This window comes from Atractosteus spatula, chromosome 1, assembly GCF_055471065.1.
Source record: "Atractosteus spatula isolate fAtrSpa1 chromosome 1, fAtrSpa1.hap1, whole genome shotgun sequence".
NCBI classification, from domain to species: domain Eukaryota; kingdom Metazoa; phylum Chordata; class Actinopteri; order Semionotiformes; family Lepisosteidae; genus Atractosteus; species Atractosteus spatula.
Window position 1 is genome coordinate 27,504,862 of NC_142706.1, and position 16,232 is coordinate 27,521,093.

Sequence of the window (16,232 nt, forward strand, 5' to 3'; positions counted from 1 at the left end):
GATAAACCTCACCCCAAACATCACCACTACGACTAACAGTAGTGGGCTTTAACTTTATCAGGGCTCCCCGCCTCATCCCGTTGATGTAACCCTCCAGGAACTATAAGTACACACGGGAATTATCCAATCTGTTCTGTTGTTAGGGGACAAAAATTCACCCCCTCCCCCGTGACCCTGAATTGGAAGAAGCGGTTAGGAATAATACTAATAATTTATTCTTTATTTAAAACATTTTAGTTTTTAATAATTTAATTTAATAGAAAATAGGAATGGCTACAGCTTTAATAAGATCAGGGTGTTCCAAAGTGCAGCATGAGCCGGTTAGAATGAGGAAATACTGCGAAACGTCACTTTTGCATGAATAATACGACTCCTTCCGTAAAACAAAGGCCGCTGGTTTTACTCAGCCCAAGAAATCCGCCGCAATCATAAGACACTTGGGCAGTGTATTTCATGGCTGACTTAACTACAACGGAAAGTTTGAGGCAACTGCATGTTTCATGTAAGTTTTTTAAGGATATCATGTTTGTTGAAAGTAGAGACGCATTTAATTTTTATGTCAATCAGTATAGCCTTAACTTCATTGTTGGGAAGCCCTCCTTTAAGTAGCTTCTGTCAAACGTAGTTTTCGCAGAGCTCTAATCAGTTGAGCGATACATAAATGTTTTCGGTCTGAGTGGTCCCTGAAAAAAACAGGAAAACAAAAACGATATTTGTTCTTGGAACAGACTGCTGTCTTGTAACAAAAGTAAATACTTAAGTTGAATGGACATAAAGACTCCGCAAAATGTGTCCGATCTGCAGCTACCTATAACTTATTTACACTTTGTTACATCAACAGTTCTTAAAACTATTACTTAAAAAGCGTTAGTTGAGTTCATGAGATGAGGCTAGGCACTAAGAAAACTTAAGAAAAGGTGGACATGAGGTATAATGTTTTAACTTTGTGCTTCTTAGGTGGAATGTGTCGCTAAACAGGACTTTCGCTAATGTCCTGTTCTCACCGAGTGCGGAGTGCACGAAAGTCGTTCTTTGTATTTTGTTTTAAATGTGTGTTCTTTTAATGATTCTAAATTAAACGAAGTTTTACGCGTTGGTATTTGCGTTGTTAACGTTACCATAATCGCTGATCTGATGTTTCTACCGTTTTCTGCCCAAGTGGTTCTGAAATTGAGAGATGAATCCTCATTTTCACAGGATTTTTAAATCATAATTTAAATTGAACTGGACACTAACGTCTTATTTTGCATTTTGACGCACTAATAATCCATGTTATTTTTATTTAATCAGAGACCAGTTTATCAATAAGTATTAACAGTAATATCTAATGTGGAAAGGAAAGACAGTTTGGCTTTATGAGTTTGTATCTGGTGAGCATTAAAGAAGGCAAAGCAAAACAGAATCGCACACTTAGGCTCAAGATTAATGCCCAGCAAATTGCACTAAGTTTACAGCATGTGAGATGTGTATGTAAATGCCTTATGATATGGATGAGATGGAGCCTCCCCCATATTAATACGTTTTTGGCCTAATAAAGTTAAATTTGAAATACTTATTTTTGATTGGGGGAAAAAAGGACCTGGTGCTGATATTCATATGAACAGAACGTACAAGAGAAGGACATTTGTTTGGTCCTTGTAGCTCAATTGGTTGCTGGTAGCTAAGTAATCTGATGATTTCATATGCCTGTTTCTTGAAAGAGTCCAGGTTGTCGCCTTCGACAACATGGTTGTTCCAACCTTCTATGTAAAAAATGTGCCTCTAACCAGAGTGTATATTTTCTAGTGGGTAGCTGCGTCAGCATGGGTGGCTGCTATTCATTATCTCTTGTTTTTGTTTCACTGCACGTTCTTCACATGTCAACTGGGTTTAAAATGTTTACATATAAGCATAATAGACATTTAAGTCTGGGAAGTATCTCTTCCCACAACTGCTTCCAGATCAACACAGTACAGTATCTTTTTCTGGTAATGTGTCGATCAAAATTTCACACTGTATTCTACAGGAGGATTTACTAGCACAGTGTACAATTTTTGCATGACATCCCTCGATTCTAAATTCAAACCATTTACCTATATGGGAACGAGTGAAGGTTTATTCCATGCTGAAACGAGAAGAAAAGAAACAGTGTTTCTCTGTGGAGCACACACCCAAAGAAGGTTCCACAGCTGAAACCTTGTGTTTGGCTTCTTGGAGAAAAGTTTGCAGTCATGTGGTTGGAAAAGTTAGTTTGCCAGTTTAGATGGAGAGAGTTTGGAGAGTCAGTGGTTAAGTGGTGAAAATGAACTGGGTTGCAGTTTATATGGGGTGTATCAAAAATTGGTTATTAGCCTAGATGCCATCAGGTTTGGTTCTGGTACCCATCCTACAGATCCCCAATTGGTGGATCTTCCTTTGGATATTGACCTTTGACCTGTGGTTTTGGGATGAAACCAGCCTGGAAACTTAATGGAGCACATTTGTGCTATCATTAAATTTACATGATTAATACAGCTTTACAATATTCCGCTGCATTTAGAGAAAGGCCCCAGGTTTTTAGTAACCCTTAATTAAGTGAAAGAATAGGCTCTGTCACAACAACAGCAACTCAGTATTGGGCAAACAGAGCCTCTCTCACACTGTGATGTTGTTGCACCATCTTTTGTTGATTTACAGACAAATCCCTCCACCAGTGTTATTTTCCTATTACTGTGCAGTCTTGGTCCAGCCTGAGGGTGGTGCTAGAACCATCACTGATCAGGTCCGTGTTCAAATCGGAGTCTGTGAGCCAAGTTTCTGTAAAGGCCAGTGGACCAGCATCCCCTTTACTCATGGAGGTACTTGACACTTGCTTGTAGTTCATCAACCTTGTTCCTAAGAAATTGAACATTACTCAGGATTATCGATGGCAGTGCAGTGAAGTTGCCGTTTTTTATTCCTGACAGACCGGCTCCTAAACTGACATTCTGCATTGTAACCTCATAGTCATTGTTTCATTTCAAATCCAAATCTGGGATTAATATTGTTGCAAGGTTATGGACATAATAGAATTCTTATTGTACTCTTACCAGAAGCAATTGAAGCTTATGCAGCCATTAGTTTTTCATGAAAATCCACTTTTTAAATATTTGTGTTTTTTTAATATCTGTCCAGGGATAGGTAAAAAGAGAAATTCATAGCCTTTTCTGAATGTGGTAAAGTGATCTGTGTAAAAAAAAGAATTTTTTTATAAAATGTTTCCAATTGGTTTTTATTTCATATGTACTTTTTGCCTGTCGGCTCCTGCACTAAGTATGCATGTCAGCTCCTGCCTTGTGGAATGTTTTACACATGACTGAACCAAGAACTTTGCTGATTTCTCATGAGTTGATTATAATGAAATTCAGTACATCACTGGAAAGGGGCTCACTTTGTTGAACTGGTATAACTCGCTTCCTTCTTTGAAACAAAGCACATGTGTTGGTAGATTTGTGAAATCCCTACATAATACAGACTTATTTACTCTCAGTGTCAATGATTACTGTGACCTATTTAAGATCTAAGATCAAGCTCTAGAGCACCACAGTGGCACGGTGGTTGGCATTGCTACCTTGCAGTGCTGGTGCCCTGTCTTCCAGACTTGGTGTTCTATTTACGAGTATGTTCTCATTGTGTTTATATGGGTTTCCTCCAGGTGCTATGGTTTTCTCCCACAGTCCAAAGACATACTGGCTGGTTTGATAGCTTTTGGGAAATGTGGCCCTGGTGTGAGTTTGAGCGTGTATGTCTGTATTTGTGTGCCCTGCAATGGACTGACATTGCCTAGATAAAGTGACCCTGTATTGGTTAAAGTGGATAGAAAATTGAGTCACAGATCTGTGACTACTGGAGAGAATGTCTGGGTTTTATTTGTTAGAGAACTTTTAATTTAATATCAGTTGACGCTTTACATTAGAGTAGTCTGTTTTAACAATATGCAGAGAAATAGTGTTTTTGTAAATTAGAAAAGTAAATAAAAAAGATGCATTTCATTTTGGTAGAAAGGCTTTGTTATTGAAAAACTTACTATAGATTTTTTTTTGATGGTTCTTCTTTTTTTGTAGCAAATTCAACGGATGGAATAAAGGAGGAAAATGCCCAAAACAACCCTGAATATGTTGCTTTTGTGTTGGTGCCGATATTCTTCCTCCTGGGCCTGTTTGGGGTCCTGATCTGCCATGTTTTAAAACGTAAAGGATATCGTTGCACCACAGACTCTGAAGAAGAAACTGAAATTGAAAAAGATCCTGACACAATGGGAGGTGAGGCATTCTGATTTTAGTTGTACATATTCTTGTTTTAAAAAGAGTCTTACAATTAAAGTCAAAAGAGCTTAAAAATGATCTAAATTATCTTGGGATGAAACTGTAGGATGTATTAATTGTTAAATAATATCAGAGGAATATCTACCCTTATAAAAGCCTTTATGAGAATCTTTGATTAGGTCAGGAAATACTTGCCAACATGTTACAATAGTTTTCAGTAAAACAGCTCATCTAAAAGCTGAAAATTCTCAGCATCAGTACATAACTCGTAAAGTGCACTTCCTCCCACTGAAATCATATGGACTTCAAGGTTGTCCTGTTCACATATAATGGAATGAATAGCTTAGCTCTAGTTTTTAAGGATTCATTATATGAATACAATTCTGCTGTTAATTTGAGATTGGCAGGTTATGGCTGATTCATGTCTTCTTACTTCAAGATCCACAGAAGGGGTGAACATGACACTCTTGTATACAACATCACAATGCTTAAGTATTATGTTCCCAGCAGAGCTTTTATTGTCAAATTTAGTTTTACTCTTGATTTCAGCAATTTAATCTGGTGTGATTTTTTTAACACATTTTGCTTCTATTCTGTATTATATGTATGCTAATTACAGTGCTTTGTTTGAGCAATCATAAAATAACATATGAGGTGTAATGAAAATAGAAAATACAGCAGGATGAACAATAAAATAAATGATTAAAAGCCCCTACTCAAGAAGGTGATGTAACTTGAGGCTTGTTAGTGCAGGCACATGATTTCTTTATTCTCTGGCACAGCTCTGATGAAAGAATAATAAATGAGAGGCAAACTAGGACAGTTTTGTATTATCAATAACACAGACTAAAGGAAACAACATAAAACAGAATGCTCTTTATAGAACATTGTATTTCAGTCTTATTTTCTTAAGACCCAGACTGCTAACCAATCTGAAATCCTATATAACGCCTAAAGATGCCAACAGGAGATATGCCCTGCTTCCTAAATTAAGAGTACAACTCAGTGCTAAATGTCCCTTTCTAAAATCTGAATGTTTCAAAGTTAATGGGAATCTATTTCCCTGTTCTGAAAATGCATAACGAACTAGGAGAGAATTTTTCTATTTTGATTTTCTTATCTGTTTTTGGTTTCCACAGATAAGGAAATCAGAATTTCCCAAAATAAATAAGGTTCATATTACTAAGATATAATATGGTCTCCAAGACAGTTCCAAGTAAAAGAAACTTGTTCTGATCAGTTGTTCTTTCTTATGTTCAGTTTCTGTCTCTCTCCTCTCTGTTTCATCTATATTATTATTATTAACCCAGGATATCCCCTTTGATCATTTGTGTTCACCTGCCTGAAAGTCCAGCTGCAATTAAGTAAACTTGAGTTGTTTTTAAATCTGATGGAGTGTTTTTGTTGTAAATCTAGTTGTTTTTAAAATGATGAACTATTAAGCAATTGTAGTATTATTTAAGTCCATTTCTGCTCACACCAATATCCTGAGAAAGATTGCTTTTAATTTTACTTTCTGAGTTAATAATTGATTGGTACATAAATAATGTGAGTGATCATTTGTATTGCTACAAAGGCCCTGGCTTGAACTGACACCTACTGTATAATTTAAAAAAAAAAAATTCACTGTTAATGCATTTCCTAAAACTGTATAGTTATCTACATACAGATGACAAACTGTGCATAGAGGCAGTACTTTGCTTTGTTTGCTATGTATAAATATTATGCTACTAAGTAATTTATGAAGTAATTAAATTATATTTATACATATTATAAATAGACTCTCCATTAAGATGTGTTGTTCATGTGTAATACAAATAGCCCCATGGTTGTGTAACATTCCTTCTCAATTAGTAAGAGCTCACCTACAGAAGGGGATTTTGTTGCAACCATTTCATTCACGAAATGATTACTAAATTAGATTTCAGTGACACCAGTAATAAATATTTTCTGAGTAATACATTATGAGTCATTATGCTTTTCTAGAAAGGAGTAAAGCAATCTAAGCAAAGATGATAATAAATACAAGATGTACACTTCCCTCTTTCTTGAAATGTTATCTTCCAGGAAAAGCTTTCTTATGGAAAAAATACAACTTAGTTTAAAATATCTGATTCCTCTTGGCATATTGTAACATCTTTTCACATCTTGTTTCTTACTTTCTTCATATTCTATATTGTTTTTTTCTATATTGTTCACTGTCTTGATTCAAATTGTTAATTTCATGCTAACTGTAGCTGAAAAAAAGCAGATATCTCTTCTGAAGGCATTTTTCACAGCAGAAATGAAATGTGTGCTGTGATTAGATTCTGTAGAACCAATATGTTTCACTGTTCTATATTCTTAGTTTGAAAAAATATTTTTGAAGCTGCTTTAATAAATACAGCTGTTTATATTCATGCAAGAACTAATGTTCTTTTCCTTTGCACTTCCTTTCATTGTTTAATAATGTTCTAAGAACAAAAGTAAATTATGTGGAACCCCTACAAAATTGTATACACCAAAAAGAGAATAAAGGAAACATTTTAATGTGGTCCAAACCTTTAGAAAGTACTCCATAAAGGCAAATATAAATATTTTATCATATTTTACGTGGTACTATACAATTTACAAGGAAATAACCCACTGAGCCACCAATTATGGCACACTGATCTGTATTTGATTTTCCACTTCAGCAGATGTAGTTAAAGGAGTACGTCAACACTTTTCTAAAATAACCACAACAAATTGACTGAGTTAAAGATGTTGATGCAGGAAATGATTATGAAGAAGATGGAATACTGTTGTGTACCTTATTTGATATTTTTATTTGAAACTCCCTGCTTTACATGTATAACATTTTTCATTATTAATTATTAAATTAATATTGTTATTGATGTTTAGAAATGTTATTATACTTGGGTTATTTTTAGTTTTAGATACAAAAGTTTCCCTTTAGTTACAGAATTCCATATTAATATTCCCTGTTAAGCTGATTTAAAGAATTACAGTAGTGAAACATTATTGTAAATGAATGCACCACAAGTGCCACCTATTGATCTTCTTTGGCCAGTATAAAGTTTAGTGTCCTGAATGATATTTCAGTATCCTGCTGCATACTAAAATACATCCAACACACAATCTGAATGGTTCCATCTGTTTATTTATCTTGCACTTCAGTGCATTTATCTTGCACTTTTTCATTTCAAATTGTGGGTAATCCTTATAGCAAACATTTGAGAGAAGCACTCAAGTTATTTTATTCCTTTTATTTTTTCTGTGAATATTGTGTTTCATAGTTTAAGTATGAAAATGTACAGTTTTTATAAATTATTTAAAATGTATTTCTAATTTATGTGCTGTATATTGTTACAAATAGGGGGTTATGGAAATGGAGAACATCAGGAACTGACAAAGTCGATTAATCAATAAGTAAAATAAATAATCATAACACCCAACTTCTAAAGATTTTGTCAAGAATATACCTGAGTGGTTGGTGTAGTTAAACACACATGAATTCTTGGTTCTTTGGCACAGTAATAATCCAGGCACATTTAGTTAAATGTTTATTTAACAGTGACAACACACACACTTAACAACACACAGCTTATAGAACACATTAGTTACCATATGTAAAATATTAGAATTAAGGTGCCCCAGAGGCCTCATATATAAATTGGTCAACAAAGGCCAAGAATAGGAGAAGTTGCGTTCTAAACTGTATAGAATACAACCTGCTAAAAAATCTCTATGCAAACTCAGATGCCACCAAATAAATGGTAACCTTCCTATCTAAAAAACTCCCTATTTTAAGAATGCACCCACTAATCAGGTGAGGTCATTTTTAACTGGGAGATTCTTTACATGGGAAATTAAAAGTTCCCTAAAAATACGCAGAATAGCAAGTCCTCTTAACAAGGTTCAAATACTTAGCTTCAATCTGGTCTTCCCAGGTGATCTAGAACAAGGAACTCTCTCCTCCGATATTCTTGTCATCTTGTCTATTGTCTTTTTTGCGCTCTGTTTCACCATTCTCTTATTTGGTGTCTTTCTGGAATTGTTGATTGACATTTAATCATTTACCCAGAACTTCATTAACTAAGGTAAACTTGACGATTGCTTTGATCAGTGAATCTGAAAGCCCTATATCTCAACCAAACATCCCTTTGCTTTGAAGCTGGAAATGTTGGCACAAGCTAGGTGTTACCTGTTGTATCTAAATTCTTACATTCTACACTTCAGTAGTTATCTATAGCCTTAACAGCGTTTTAATTTGTGGTTTTTATATTTGGGGTTTAGTTATTCTAGTTATAAAGTTTTCATTATTTCATTTCTTTATCCTATGTAAACGCAAGTTTTCTTTCTTCCTCTATCTGCTAGCTGTTGCTGCTGTACATTCTCTCTAGCTCTCTACCCCTTCCCTAATTAGTATACACACCCATAAACCATTAAAGGACAATAAACACTGGTGAGAGCAGAGCTATAGTCTCCTGTTTTTACTTCATTCTGTCTTTCTCACTGTCACAGCCAGGGCAGCAAATAAGGGAGGATCACTACAATATCATGAAAGGTACATCTTTGTATGTGCTTACTCAATGGCTAAGAAAGGGTCACTTCCATCTTTAATGTAAGATTTGGGTTATGTAAAAACTTGGGGAACTGATCCCTAATGTAATCCAGGGAGTGGGTGAACTTTTATGTTTATTTTGAAACTGTATTGGCTTGAGTCCAAATTAAAAGTTTACTGTTATACGTTATAGGAGAAAAAAACTTTGAACGAATGTGTCCCAATTTAAGAGAAGTGAAATATTGTAGGCATCCTCTCACGAGACACAAATAAATGTAGGGATTTTGTGCATTTACTGGGACAATTATTAATTGTAGCAGTAAGTCACAAAATAATTCTTTGATGGCTATTAGAAGACCAACCTTGCGGGACAACAGCAACGCACACACACGGATACTAATACACGACAGTACATTTATTAATACATAAAATGTGCATATAAACATAACGGATCTCATCAGTGAGGTTTAGCAGAATACAAAAGTTATATATTCGATCACGAAGAGTTACAAACCAAGAGGGACATACATTCAGTATATCATTCATTTATACCGTTTCGTAAATGAACTTGGATTACAGCTTCTACACTAGATACTCAGAAGCAAGTACATCACTCATAGGAATTAAATTGATATCAACTGGCATTGAGGTAACAATTGAATTCTCGAGCTGTAATGCAGAATGTTGACTACTCATCCAATCTGTGGGGATTCAGATCTCCCGCGGACACAAAGGAACAGTGGCAGGCTGTTGCTATGTTCTATTGCCATTCTCTAGCCCGGTGCCAGGCAGTGCTGGTGTTGTGGGACGTAGAAGGAGGGAGAGATTTCTGCTGTGGCGCGCTGGCAGTGACTCTCTGAAGACCGACTAGTTAGTTCTGGCTTTACTAGCGAGAGTTTGTGCACATGGAAAGTGACTGCGGGTCCAAGCAGGTCACACTCTTTAGACAGGAAGAAGACCGGTTCGTTCCCGATGTAGCACTAGCCCTGAATCCTGAATTTAAGCTGTCCACAGTTCCGACCGTAGTTCACTTGTTGATCAGGTGAGCGTTCGCGGTGGGTTCATGAGGCTTGCTGTTGGGCTCACCTCGGGTGGATCCTTTGGTTACGCGCTGGCGACCTCCGTTCTCGACTCTTAGAACAAAGGAAAGTCCTGACACTCAGACACACTGGCCGTTACATGGTTTCCGAGCCGAGTCTGAAAAAAAGTCCAGGAGGGGCATGGAGGAGTCCTGTGTAGCCCGTTTTACCTGGAGGAACTACGGTCGTTCATTGGTTGAAAGTTCCGTGGGCATTCGAGACCCATGTGGGGTTACCCTGCCCTACCAGTTCCTGGCTGATTGAGGTGGAAGATTAGTAACAATGCTCTCTGACATTATGGTTGTAAACAACCTAGGATGAGACTCTCCCTTGGAATCTCCCAGACAGTAAGGCGCCAGAGATGACCATTTATTAGCATTTTGTAGCTGGAGAATCTCAGCATTGGGAGTTGTTCCTTATCAGGAAGCTCTATTAGCTAGAAAAACACCTTAAATGTGAACCAAATGGAATGGCCTCTCTGTATCCAGCACCACTGAGATGAAGGAGAGAGGGACTGGCAAGGGAGCAGCAAGCTTAATTCCTGTATTTTTAATAAGCCTTGCCGCTACAATATGATAACATAGATATTGAGTTAGTGGAGAATGGATGTTAACAGTTAAAACAGATCTTACTTGAAATGCAGAACAAATTTATGAAAGCTTATTAGCGCCAGGAGAACAAATTGAATTTGAAACGCATAGTATTGCATTTAAACAAAAAACTTTTTGCATTTATATGAGATAGTATGTTCATTTGTGAACAATATTGCCTAATATGCAATAACATTGACCCATCCAAGGTAGCAATGACTTTAACAACAGAAGAATATCATAACATTCCTCTTTTGGGGGGAAAAAAAAAATCTAAAGGAGCACATGTACTGTCTTTTGTATTCATGAATTTGAACAAAGTGTCAGTGAGCATTCCTGGGTTAAATGTGTGTAGTTTAGAATACAGACAATATTAATAGATACCTGGACGCAATGTTGTCCTACCAGTTGTACAGTACATAATTTGACTTGCTTAACCTTATTAGGGTTCTTTAATCAAACAACAATACTAAGAGTTACATAGAATAGTTACACACAGAACATATGGTATGTTGTATTTCAGTTTTCATAATGCCTTCATACATTTCTTCATACAAGGTTAATTTTCTGGTTAATCACAGGTGATTGATAGATGGTAGCACAGGGAAATTTGTTTGTTTGGCCAGCAGCCATATCACTCTGCAGCTCACAACTGGCAACGCACTGAACCTAAGCAGGTGTGAGCCTGGTCAGTACCTGGATGGGAGACCTCCTGGGAAAATCTAAGGTTGCTGCTGAAAGAGGTGTTAGTGGGGCCAGCACGGAGCGCTCACCCTGCGGTCCATGTGGGTCCTAATGCCCCAGTATAGTGACGGGGACACTATACTGTAAACAGGTGCCGTTCTTCGGATGAGACGTAAAACCAAGGTCCTGACTCTCTGTGGTCATTAAAGGTCCCAGGGCGTTTCTCGAAAAGTGTACGGGTGTAACCCCAGCGTCCTGGCCAAATTTCCCATTGGCCCTTACCAATCATGGCCTCCTAATAATCCCAATCTATGAATTGGCTTCACTACTCTGCTCTCCTCCCCACTAATAGCTGATGTGTGGTGAGCGTTCTGGCACACTATGGCTGCCATCGCATCATCCAGATAGATGCTGCACATTGGTGGTGTTGGAGGGGAGTCCTCATTACCTGTAAAGCGCTTTGAGTGGAGTGTCCAGAAAAGCGCTATATAAGTGTAAGCAATTATTATTATTATTATTTTTTTTAAATGAGAATTGGGTAGCAGCAAATGGAGAGTGCAGATAATGAATGAATGCTTAAAGTGGGGCAATATATTTATTGGAATTCCACAGGGATATGCTTTGGATCCACAGATATTCAAAGTTTTTATCAATGATGTAAATTCTGATGTCATTAGTAAACTAGATAGGTTTTCCAATATGCCAATATAATCATGGCATATTAACAAATACTTTAGAAGGAGAATTAGAAAGTTTTGTACAAGCCTTATATTAATATTATATTAATTGATTATGTACTAATTATACAGCAATGCATTATTTTAAAAGTAAACCAAAAATTCTATGTGAATTTTTTACTGTTCATTCAGAATTTTAATTGAAGTTTTCATGTTTTGACACTTCATCAATATTTTTTACAGATATGAACGATACCTTCAGTGAATGCAATGTTGATACAGTTGGACAAATTGTGGATTACATTATGAAGAATGAAGGTAGGTAAAATACTTTTTCTAGCATTTATACAGATGCAGCAATTTAAAATGCACGGTACAACCCCGTACTGTGCGAAATTACCCACAGTACACAGCAATGTACCGCAATATGTGATTTGGCTGGCCAAAATGACCGAGAGGGGCCCTCGTGGTGCATTGGTTGTTAGTGAAACAATTTAATAATTTAATCTCTTTACTGTGCTTGTTTTAATCGTCTAAATATTGAATATTTATATGGAATTTTACAACTAAAGGGAAATTTTAGTAGCTGAGCATAAAAAGAAGAGGAACATAACACATCTGAAGGTCATAAACAATATTAATTTGGGAACACAAAAATATTATGTAAACTGTATATGGCTGGTATTGGTAGTTTAAATAAAAAATACACACCAGTATTCCACTTTCTTCCCTAAACATTTTAAGCATCAAAATCTTTCATACAGTTACATACTGTGGTTATTTTGGAAAAAGTTTTACGTGCTCCTTCTGACTATATTAAGTTTATAATGTTTTAACCTTTTCTGTGAATACTTATGCTCGTTATTGCAGTAAAAAAACACATACTTTTTAGAATTTGATTAATAGGGAATATAATATGGAATCGTGTATCTAAAGAAATTGATAACGATATAATTATATTCATATATAATTATATTCATACACATATGTCCTGTGATGGCAGGGTGTATTCTGCCTTGTGTCCGTTGCTTGCTGGGATAGGATCCAAATCCTCTATACTGGATAAAGAGATTAGAAAATGGATGGAAGTAAAGGCACTGTATGGATGGAACTATACACAGTGTTAGAAACCCACTGTGAGATGGCAGCATCACACTGAGGATAAATTATTTTATCCTCCTGAAGAAGGCTCCACAAAAACGTTGTGTTTTCTTTTTTTTCAGCATGGAATAAACCTATTACTTCTTCCTTTGCAACCTACGCATGCTGACGCAGCTACCCACCTAAATTATTTTGTAGTGCTGGCTTAAGGAAACAGCCTTTCCACCTCTCTTGCACATCAGTATCCATACCTAGTTATTTATTTAAACAAATTGCCTCTAAATTTAAACATCTTAAGATGCTGGCTCTGTAGATCAGCATCAGCTATGTTTGCCCATTCCTTCAGTTCATTTGCATCCAACACAAATTTCAATGCTAGCAACTACACAAAATCTAAAATACAATCCTCATTTCAGTATCCGTGTAAACATACAGATGCAGCCATTCAAACTGCGTGGGGTATTTCACGGTACACCGCGGTGGGCATGTCGCATCAAAACGCAGTATCACGCGGTGTAACGGGTCATTTGACGTCATACCGGAAAATATCCGGAATCACCTTGTAAAACCGCCAGGAGGAGCCAATAAAGCTTAACCTCTCATGTACAGCATTTGAGCTTTTAAATTTAAACTGTGTATTACACAGTTGGTATATTTTATGAAAGCAAGATTGCTCAGTTGGGCAAAAGTACACAACCTACCTTTATCATAAATATTTTAATTATGCAGAAATATTTTATGCATCAAAGCCTTTACCGAAGATTTACTTCTTCTAGATTACTAATAGTATTAATAATGAATGACGTTGGACAAGCTGTAAACTCAAAGTATTACGCTGGTCCACATTCTTTCTAACCGTCATTTTAAATGAAAAGACTTTATTTTTTTCTTTGACAAACACCACAGCATTTCGTTGATCTAACTAACAAGGACAGGACATTAGCTAGCCAATATGATAAAGGAACAAATGACTTTTTTTTGTTCATTTTTTTAGCACATTTGTACAAGCACTTGGAAACTGTCCAAGCCCTACTTTGTCAGGCATTTTCTTTTACTATAACGGACATAAAAACTCCCTTGCTTTTAACAGAGCGTTTCATAATTTCTAACAATGGAAATTATTTAAATTGCGACACTTATCATTCAACCAGAGATCAAAATATCACAAGGATCCTCAAGAGCACAACAAAGACTGTATTAAAAGATACTTGTATCAGATACATGAGAATCAAAGCTTTTTATCTACGCTTTCTTATCTACGCTAAGAAGTAGTCTTTAAAATTTATCACACAGTAAAAAGTCAAATTTCTGGGGTGTCCGTATACCAGAGATTATGGTACTGCTTCAGAAGGGTGTCAGACAGTCAGATTCCAGGACCGGAATTATCTGTTTTATAATCGAGAATATGTATTCACGTACAGTATCTAAATAAATTAATAATGATATAAATTTAAGGATCTAAATATCTAAATCTATGTATCTATATAGCTGGTAGTATTATTGTATTTCACTTTCTTTGTAAACATGTTTGGTTAACATCCGAATCGCAGGTGGATTCTGTTTTTTGGTCTGTTATGGTCTGTAGCTCAAATCCTGCTTGACTAAAAATTAGACACAAGAAGAGTATTATTGGACAATGTTGTGAGGCTCTGGGGGAATTTCTCTGTAAACTGAAGAGTTATAGAGGAGACAGGTTGTGTATCGCTTCTTTTGACACTTGTAAAAAAAACATTCCAATGTTAATGCGACACGGAAGATAATGTGGTGTATTGGTCGTTAGTGAAAAGATTTAATCATTTAATCTCTTTACTGTGCACATTTTAATCTGCTTAGTATTGAATATTTATATGGAATTTTACCACTAAAGGGAAGCATAAAATGCAGAGGAGCATAACGAAGGTCATAAACGATATTAATTTAGGAACATAAAAATATTATGTAAACTTTATGTTGCTGTTATTGGTATTTTAAAGAAAAAATACACACCAATACTCAATTTCTCCCTAAACATTTTAAGCACCAAAGTCTTACATATGGTTGACCTTCCAACCATATTACTGCAATATCTGTATTGCTGTTTCAGTGTGCGTCACATGACTTGCCTCGGTGGCGTCACGGCTTAAGTGACTGATTTACAGTACTGTATAAGTGTGAAGTCGGGTGTTCGAATCCAGCAATCGCTATGAGTTTTCTTTTAACAGAAACACTTCTTTGAAAAACTAAAATAGCAAATATTATGGACACTACACTATATTGACATTGTTACATTTCAAAATAACACGTTCGTTCTGTATGTACAGTACACAGCGGTACCGCAGGTTGAACTGTAGGGCGCAAATCCACCTGAGCCCAAAAGCCCAACATATTAATGTGCATTCGCCTGGCACTGTGCGGTTTTCATCACTCTCTGCGGGAGTGCTGGCTGTTACGAATTAAACCGGTTTCACAGGTATTTTCAAAGTAGAAGGGGGCGAGTCTTCCAGCGAAAGACACCCCCCCCCCCTTCAAAACCCCTTACTCCTTAACTTGCTTACAGTAGTAGTACTTAAGTACAGTAAGTACTTACAGTACTTACTTACGGTATTACTTCTCGTGTTAAGAAAGCTAGGTGTTAGCATAAACTATTAGTAATCAATAATATTAAATTTAGCACTGTAATAAATTGTGCTAATAATAAATTATATTCTACTCTGACAATGTAGGGGGGAGGAAGAATGCCCGTGGTCTTTTCACTGCTAAACTTGTGTCAAGCTGTCAACAAAAACCAGCTGTCAAAAAAGTTTTTTTAAAAAAAAGTCAATTGTGTGTCCATAATATTGCTATTTTGATATTGCTAATTGCTATTGCTACTGAGTCTCTGTGTCTACAGTACATTGTTTGTGAACAAACCGGTTTCACAGGTATTTTCAACCCCCAGCCATTGTTGTTTCATCGGTTGTTATCCTGTAAAGCGCTTTGAGGAGCCACCTTTTAAGGCGCTATATAAAATAGTTTATTATTATTATTAATATTGATCATATTTTTCCTCCCAGAACTTGTAAATTGTTGTTGTTATCTTGTAAAGCGCTTTGAGAAGCATACTGTCCAGCTTGACAGGTGCATTCTCTTGTAAAATAAGTAGAGCTTTGGGGTTATTAGTGCTCCACTTACAGCAACCCAATGTAAATACATTTTGTCTCCAAATCCACCACCACTTGTATGAATCATAGCCCTGCCAAACGATGCAAATTCCGCTGCAATGGTTGTGTGCAGGAACTATTCAGTATGGCATCTCCATGTTCAAGTAAACACTG

General features: G+C 36.3%; 1 protein-coding gene across 2 annotated transcripts in view; it reads left to right on the forward strand.

Annotated features, from left to right (window-relative positions):
* Nucleotides 1-349: 349 nt before the first annotated feature.
* rell1 (RELT like 1) overlaps nt 350-16,232 on the forward strand; it is a 74,149-nt gene continuing 58,266 nt past the window's right edge. For both annotated transcript variants that reach the window (XM_088919277.1, XM_088919268.1), the window contains exons 1-3: nt 350-502; nt 4,062-4,259; nt 12,082-12,156. In XM_088919277.1, coding sequence (XP_088775403.1) covers nt 454-502; nt 4,062-4,259; nt 12,082-12,156 — 322 coding nt within the window. In that variant the 5' untranslated portion in view covers nt 350-453. The remainder of the gene's footprint in view (nt 503-4,061; nt 4,260-12,081; nt 12,157-16,232) is intronic.